Source organism: Vidua chalybeata, chromosome 2, assembly GCF_026979565.1.
Source record: "Vidua chalybeata isolate OUT-0048 chromosome 2, bVidCha1 merged haplotype, whole genome shotgun sequence".
In the NCBI taxonomy this organism is placed as follows: Eukaryota; Metazoa; Chordata; class Aves; order Passeriformes; family Viduidae; genus Vidua; species Vidua chalybeata.
The window spans coordinates 51,192,081-51,199,886 of record NC_071531.1 but is presented as its reverse complement, the minus strand read 5'-3'; the positions used below and the strand labels follow the sequence as shown (position 1 = coordinate 51,199,886).

Genomic DNA, 7,806 nt, shown 5'->3' with positions numbered 1-7,806 from the left:
GAACAGGAAATAAAGTAAATGTGATAAAAAATTATAAATAGCTTTTTTTTTCTTTATCTTGCTGACAAGATATACTTATTAATTTAGATTTTTCCATGAACTCAATACAGCTTCATAATAAGCTCAAAGCACAAATGTCACACTGGAAGCTTTTGCTTCTGCAGTTTTAGAAGCCTGCTCTCTAGTATGCTTCATGTAGGTAAAATCACTCTTTTCAGAAGCAGTATACCCATACAATCAGAAAAACTTGTGAGTATATTTATATCTAAATAGTTTTTTTGTGAGAATAGCTAAACTTCTCACCTGCTGTTTCTGAAGGGTAAATTTATTTCTTTTTCTTTTCTGTTTCACTGTGCTTCAAGCACTGTTTTCCCATGACTGTATCACTGTCTTGGAAAAGACCTGTTACCTCCTTCAAATCTTCAAATCTTATTTCAGAAAGTATTAATTGCATGCATTGAGAGTGAGATCCATTCATTTAACTTCCTTTATGTAACTACAACTCAGTAGTCGCATGATGTAGCACTTGTAAGGCGCAATTTATCTGATCTACTTTTGCCACCTACTTTTGCCATCTACTTTTGGATGAGATGGATCACCCCTACAACTGCCTATTGCTGTCTGTTGAGTCTAAGGTGACTCAGATGTAAATGTTTGCTTTTGTTTCAATGAACTTCACAGTGAAGATTTACTCTAAGATGACGGAACTGTTATAGCACAACTGACCTTCCAACATGAAATGCTGAATCTTTGCTAATAATTCTCCTAATTTACTAACTGGTGCTCAGATCATAACAATCAGTTCATTGCCTTGTTTAGCAAATTTAACTATCACAAATAAAGTCTAGGGAAGCAGACATGGAGAAATTATATTCCTGGTTGACAGGCGAACATTACATTTTAGCTATAAGATGCAAGATTTTTTTTCCCATGACAAGCAAAATTCTAGGAAAAAAGCTTAGTGACCTGATTATAACTAAACGATCTGTTTCTGGTGTTCTTTGTGTTCCCAAAGCACAGTTTTATGAAAGCATTCCTTTAGCTTGAAATACGATGTGCTCCACATAGCACATTTGTCCTTAAGGCTGTATGATTATGCTTTTGCAAGCACCTAGACAGCACTTTTCACCTACAGATCTCAAACAAATTTACAAAAGTAGATATCTGTCACTGACAAGCATTTGTCTTATGTCCCACGATGGCAAAGTTGCATGCACAGTCCTGTCATTAAAAGAAGTGCTATGTATCATACAATAAACACTGACATTCTGCAAAGATTTCTTCTGGTCTGAAGTTAATGTTTATCTTATTTTCATTTTTGCGATAATTTTAGAGAGGGAACACATCCACCTAGGAATATACACATTCAGTTTATGCTACGAGAAAAATACATATTAATAATAGTATAAAAGTAAAAAAAAAAAAAAAAACACAAAAAAAAACCGTGTTTAATCTGTTAAACAATAGACAAATTCTTATGAACTAGTGATACTGTCATTGAACTGGAGAGAGTTTGAGAACAAGCTTGCTCTGGCTTTTTCACCCTATGATTTGGAATCTGCTCACAGTACTGCCAGCTTAACCAAAAAGGATTAACTCTCATATCCAACTGAGAACACAGATAATTCTCAGTAATTGGTAAAAAATGAAGATGAATGGGGCTGAGAGATAAGGAGCAATTAGCTCATCAGCAGTTACAGCTGTGCACTCAATCCGGATCCATCTCTTGAGTCTCGGCCCCTTTTAAAAAACCCAGGCAGAATAAGCACAGGACACCCCCTCCCAAAAAATTGCCATGCCTGCCCATCATTCCTCTGTCTTCCATTTTATTTCCATGCTATACAAAGACACCTGTCATAGCATTCTGTGTAAATTATTACCTCTCCCAGGACCTGTATCTACAGCCAATCTTCTTTTACATTAAAAAAACACACAAAAAAAAAAAAAAAAAAAAAAAAAAAAAAAAAAAAAAAAAAAAAGGAAAAAAACCCCAAACCGAAAACCCAGAAACTAAATGACTACTGTAGACACTTCTAAGTTCCCTGTCAATCGTTTCCAATTGTTTCATTACAGCAGCATCATCTGTTTGAAAATATAAGCAATTCCCTCATCTAATTATAGGGAGGATTTGAGGTTCATTAACATTGCCAAGGCAGAGAATCAGATGTGCAACTGCAGAGCTGTGCTCAGTGGCCTGCATTTTCTGTTTCCTTTTATTTGCTTTTTCAAGGTCTCCAAGACTTTTTCCTGAAACCATAAAAGTATTTCTTTCCCTTAAAATAGACACGTGTGTTTAGAAAAAGGAAATTACTGCATTTTGTACTGTTCTATTATTGGGCAAGGTCACCAGAGAAAAATAATTTCACCTAAATAATTTTATCTCTGATTCTGGATGAAAAAAAAAAGAGTAGTATACAAGCAAGCGTTACTTTTGAACAACACATCACAGGAAGCCTTGTATTTGTCTCATAATTTTAAATATTGCAAAGTAATGCAGATGAAGAGGAAACCTAACATGCCAAGAAAATCTCTTCATTTTCAACATATTTTGTGGTTGTTTATGGATTAACATGCTAGCCAAGTGTAAAATGTTGCCTTGTATTTCCTAACTGTGTTTAGAAATTGAGAACACCAAAGTCTTCATGATTGCTTCACTTCCTTAAAGAAATAATAGCATTTTTTTTGTATGAATGTCGTTTAAACAATGACATTTTCTTGGGACATCTGTTTTGAGATCACATTTTGAATAGATATGAACTCATTTCCTACTAAGCAAGTAATTTACTATTGTTGATAGTTGTTTACAAGTTTTATGAGTCATATTTTAGCAAGTGGCAAAGGTCTTAACAAATCCTTTGAGTATTCCCTAAAGTATATGCATAGTGTTTTCATTATATAAAATGTTCGGGAAGCAAAAGTATACGGACTGTTCTTCACTTCCTACCAAGTTATAGATAGCAAACTCTAGCTCACAAAAATAGCTTTTAAAAGGTACTTATTTCCAAAGGCTTTTATCTTTTGCAACTGCAGGTTAATGAAGTAGGACAGCAGGGCAGTAAGTACTTAAGCAGCGAGGAAATGATTGAGCTGCTTTACCTATCCATTGCTTCAGAGATCAGATGGTAAACATACAACTGATCCTAACATCACACTAAGATGTTAATATGACAAAGAGTAGAAACTCATCAGTGAAATTTAAAATTTGACCTTGACACTCTCTTTTCATTCTGCTATTAATTTAAAAAACTAAACAAAAAAAAAACCAAAAAAAAAAAAAAAAAAAAAAAAAAAACCACAAAAAAAAAAAAAAAACAAAAAAAAAAAAAACAAATCCAACAAAAAGAATCCTCAACACACAGCATAATCTTTCCTTTGCTGCCCTACAGAATGCATTTTTTAAAGAAAACCCCAATAATTTATCTACCCTGCATGTTGTATGTAAGATTGCCACTAAAAAGAACCTGGGACATTTTTCCTTCTTATCTGCAATGTAGCTCATATCAGCCAAGCTGTCACAAGACAGTACTTGATATAAACAAGAGATTGCAAAGACATCTCAGTAATCAATATTAGGATGGCTACAGTATGGAAGCCCAAACCACTGCATATCATTTGTCTCAGCATCTATTTCTATGACCAAATGAAGCATTAATTCAAATCATAAATCTATGGTGATTTAAATCTGGGAATGAGCACCTGCCTGCTTTAATGATTTATTTTGTACATTTCAGTAAGCAGGAGATTTGTCCATATGAACTGACAGGTCACCTTCAGATGCCAGTAGCAGACTGTTTATCACCATGCAGACTAGCATCTCATCTTAGCAAGTAAATATTAAACTAAAAGAATCCAATTGATTGTGGATGGGGGAGAAAGGCGTTGCAGCCATATATTTTACTCAGTGTGCTAATACCTCACTCTGATTCCTCTGTAATTTCTTTTTTTTTTTTTTTTCCCACTTCTAAAATGATAATTCTGGTGGGAGGATGCAAGCTCAAGGTTACCAGCAAAACAGAGAGATATAAAATAATTGCTTATTAGTATCATTGGCTCCCTTTAAATCCCTCCATTCACTAACCTTTTCGCCATTGCTTCAAAGGACCAAGTTCATAAATTTGTGTAGTGCTCTGTATAATTATACAACATTTGACTACACGAATTACTTCTGTAATTCACATTAAACATTTGATTAAAACAAAAAAGCAAGACAGACAATTCAGAAGTAAACCTGATATGTCGATACAATAAGATAAATAAAGTAAGGGCCCTTATTTTATTTATCTGCCTTTATGTAGGCATTGGAGCACAGGATGATCAATCCATGCCCACCATAATTCCTGCTACATATGGGCTAGGATGAATCAGTTAAGCTTTTAGCCTGGTTGGATCATTTGTTCCTTTTCAGTTTGGTCAGGCACATAAGCTAATTTAAAATGCAAATTAAAATCAGGTTGTTTTCTTTTGTTTTATTCTTTCCTCCTGTCAACATTCAGTAATGTAATATTTCATATTCTTCCCTAGCAAGCTATAATTTAAAACATTAATGGTATATGGACTTGATAATATTTATTTGAAAATACATAAATAAACACACTACTGAAAAAATGCAGGAGAAGAAAGTGTATGTACCTACTACAAGCAACACCTTTGAAATATGAGTTCTTGTCAAGGTAATACAGTGTGCTAATTTTCAAAAATGCAACTAATAACCAAAGAATTTAACTCTTCATGAACCGAATAATACCCTGACATTGGTAGCAGTAGGAGTCACTTCTCTGATTCCATATGCATGACCAACACTGGATACTAGACAGGGTTCACTATAAAAGAAAGTAAATAAATCAAATTTTTCTTGAGAAATCCTCTGTATGAAGGGTGCAGCTCAAGACAAGATGCACAGACAAGAAAACTGTATTTTCAGAGCCATTCCTCATGGAATGGAAAGCTATTCACTCTACTCAGAAGAGACATTTTTTTCTGAGCAAAATTAACTCAATTCTTCATTCAGTTAAATTGGGAAATTAACTGAAGCTAACAAGTAAGTTAAGGGGCTGGAGGAAATTTTGACAATGACAATAAATAATCTTGCTTCAATAAGTTTGCCCTACTAAAATAGCTAGAATATATTTTCTTAAATAGGGAAAATGATTAGGCTGTCTAAGAGCATATTAGTTATCTAAATTATGTCTAAAACAAGGATTTCAAAATAGATATTTTTCTTTTTTATGCAGAGGAAGTTCAGCTATTCCTTCTATCCACTCTTCTACAAATACTCTGTGTGGTTTAGATGCTGATTACCTGTTAACTTTTCCATCCTCATGGATGCACATGTGGTTTATAACTAGAACTGCCAAGCAGAATAGCAGCTCCACAAACCAGTATTTGAACTTTTTATTTCACATAATGGATTAATCTAAGCCTGAAAATCTAAATTAGCTTCTAGTTCTAGTACACACTCTTTATCTTCTCAGCTTGCATTTACACTTTTCACCCTTTCTCATTACTTCACTTTTCTCCCAGTGTGCTAGAGGCCAACTGGTCCTTCCACTTCATTTGTAACTATCTCCTCCTCCCAGATTTCAAAGACACCTGCTCTCTACCCTCTCTTATTTTCTCTCCAAGAGAACAATCTTTACACTTGTATTAGAGTAACTGCATATGTTGGTATCTCAGTAATTTAAGACTATTTTCTTCACCATCGTAGAGGTATTTTTAAAGCCTTTATTTAAAAGGAAAACAAAACTAATAAGATAATCTCCTTGTTCAGTAATGCATACATATTGTTGCTATTTACAGTAGTATTTACCCAAGCGAACCTGTTCTTTGAACTGTAATTCATATTATTTCTAAGTAATTCCCTACCAATGCCTACTGAACTGTACAGAAACACTGTTCACAAACATGTATTTATTTATGTTAAGGCTAGTACATACCCTCTAAGATTCATTCCAAATGTGTTTAGAAGATTAAAAAAAAATCTAGACAAAGGGCCAAAATAAAAACAAAAAGCCTATCTGAAGCCATTTTATTCCAGTATACACCAATCTTCCCTGCAGTCTTCTGAACGTACCTCTTGTCATTGAATTTCTATTGCTGAGTTAATACTGTCTCAACATGATAAAAGGATCCAGTACAATGAAATGGCATAACAAAACATTTTACAGCAGACACACACAGATGATTAAAGATTTAATCAACAACAACAAAAGTTATCCTAGCTTTGAAGTATGTTTTAGCAAAACAAATTGTCCAAACAAATGAATAAAGTATACTGAAACAATTCTTTTTTGAAAAAGAACAAGAGTTGCTGATGGCTGCTTAAGAAATGGAAAAAAATGTTAACTACATTTTAAGAATGTGTTTATTAAAATAAAATATGATAGGAACTGCAGAGCATGGCAGAATTTATTGTGTATGTATGTTTTCCTTTTGTCACAGGGCACATGAAAGTATGAAATATTTTGCTTTCAAGCTTGTGTTCTGAATTACCTAAAGTCAATACCCAGCACACTGAGCAGGAGACATTGTTAAATTTCACTTTGACACCATCATCTGTCACTCCACCTGTACTTTGAAAAATGAACTCTAAGCAATCAAACCACTTTCCTGCATGGAAAATATTAACCGGAGTCTGCAAAAGTAGCCTGTGAAGAAAAGAATGTTTTTGCAATAGTAACAACAACACTGAACACTGGTGTAAAGGTCAGGTACAAAATAAAACTAAAAACATTAAGAAAAGGAAAACAAATATGCAACTTTTTACACCAAATCAAGGACTTCAGAAGGAAGTTCAGAAAGATCACCATTTTAATAAAATACGTCAGTATTATGGACATACAATAACGCTATGTCTGAAACTTACCAACACTTGAATTCAGATCTCCATTTTCAGAGTCTGCTCCATGCTGGTTATTATTTGCATGATAGTTGGACATAGCTTCCAATTTGATTTTTTTCACTTTCATTGCTTCTGCTATGGCAGCATTGGTGGCAGCCGCTGCTGCTGCAGCTGCTGCTGTCAGACCTGCAAAGAAGTATGAAAAAAATTAATATTCATTATTCTATGAGTCTCCATTATTGTGGGGATTGTTATTATTCCTTCATGTTTGTTACATAAGAACAGAAAGCACTGCAGAGTATTATTTCTCTTGCTGGTTTTGAAAGCTATAGACTTTTTCAAGTAAAATGTTTCACATAATATTTAGATAATTACTCCTATAGATTCATCTAAACTTTAACTTGGTGCCTAGTAAGTGCATTCATAATAAAATCACAACTAGATGCAGCTACAAATACATGCAGTCAAAAATCTAATTTAGCTTCAAAATGGTGTCCTAAATGTCCGACTATGAATAGGTGAATATGTACATAACCATACTTAGGAAAAAGTTCTCATTAGATCTTTAATTTTAGACATGCTAAAGAAAACAGAAATAACAGGTCTATAATTTCTGTTTATGAGTAACAGATTATAGAACTCGGGCATTTCTCATTTCATACATGACAGCAAGGAGATGTAGTTTTTCTAGAAAGCATTTCTAGAAAAAATAATGCAGAACATTATTCTGTTCTCCCCAGATTTGAAGGCATTAAAGTATTTATCAATGAGAAGAGGAAGTATTAACCCATTTAATACCAATCCCAAAGCCACCTATGGGCAACACAAGTGCTCCTTCTACCAAACCAAGTTTCTGCCATCCAGCCATTTACAGGAATGTTCTACAAACCCAGGAAAATTTCTCTTTGTCAAGAGCAATTGGAGAACTGGTCCAGTTCTCCAGCTGCCTTCAAAACTCAAAATTACAT

At 33.9% G+C, this 7,806-nt stretch overlaps 1 protein-coding gene across 1 annotated transcript in view; it reads right to left on the bottom strand.

The window, feature by feature from the left end:
* The window catches only part of DACH1 (dachshund family transcription factor 1), a 356,631-nt gene that overhangs the window by 163,425 nt on the left and 185,400 nt on the right, over positions 1 to 7,806 (bottom strand). The window contains exon 3 of the mRNA XM_053936033.1: positions 6,863 to 7,024. Within this exon, the coding sequence (XP_053792008.1) occupies positions 6,863 to 7,024 (162 nt within the window). The remainder of the gene's footprint in view (positions 1 to 6,862; positions 7,025 to 7,806) is intronic.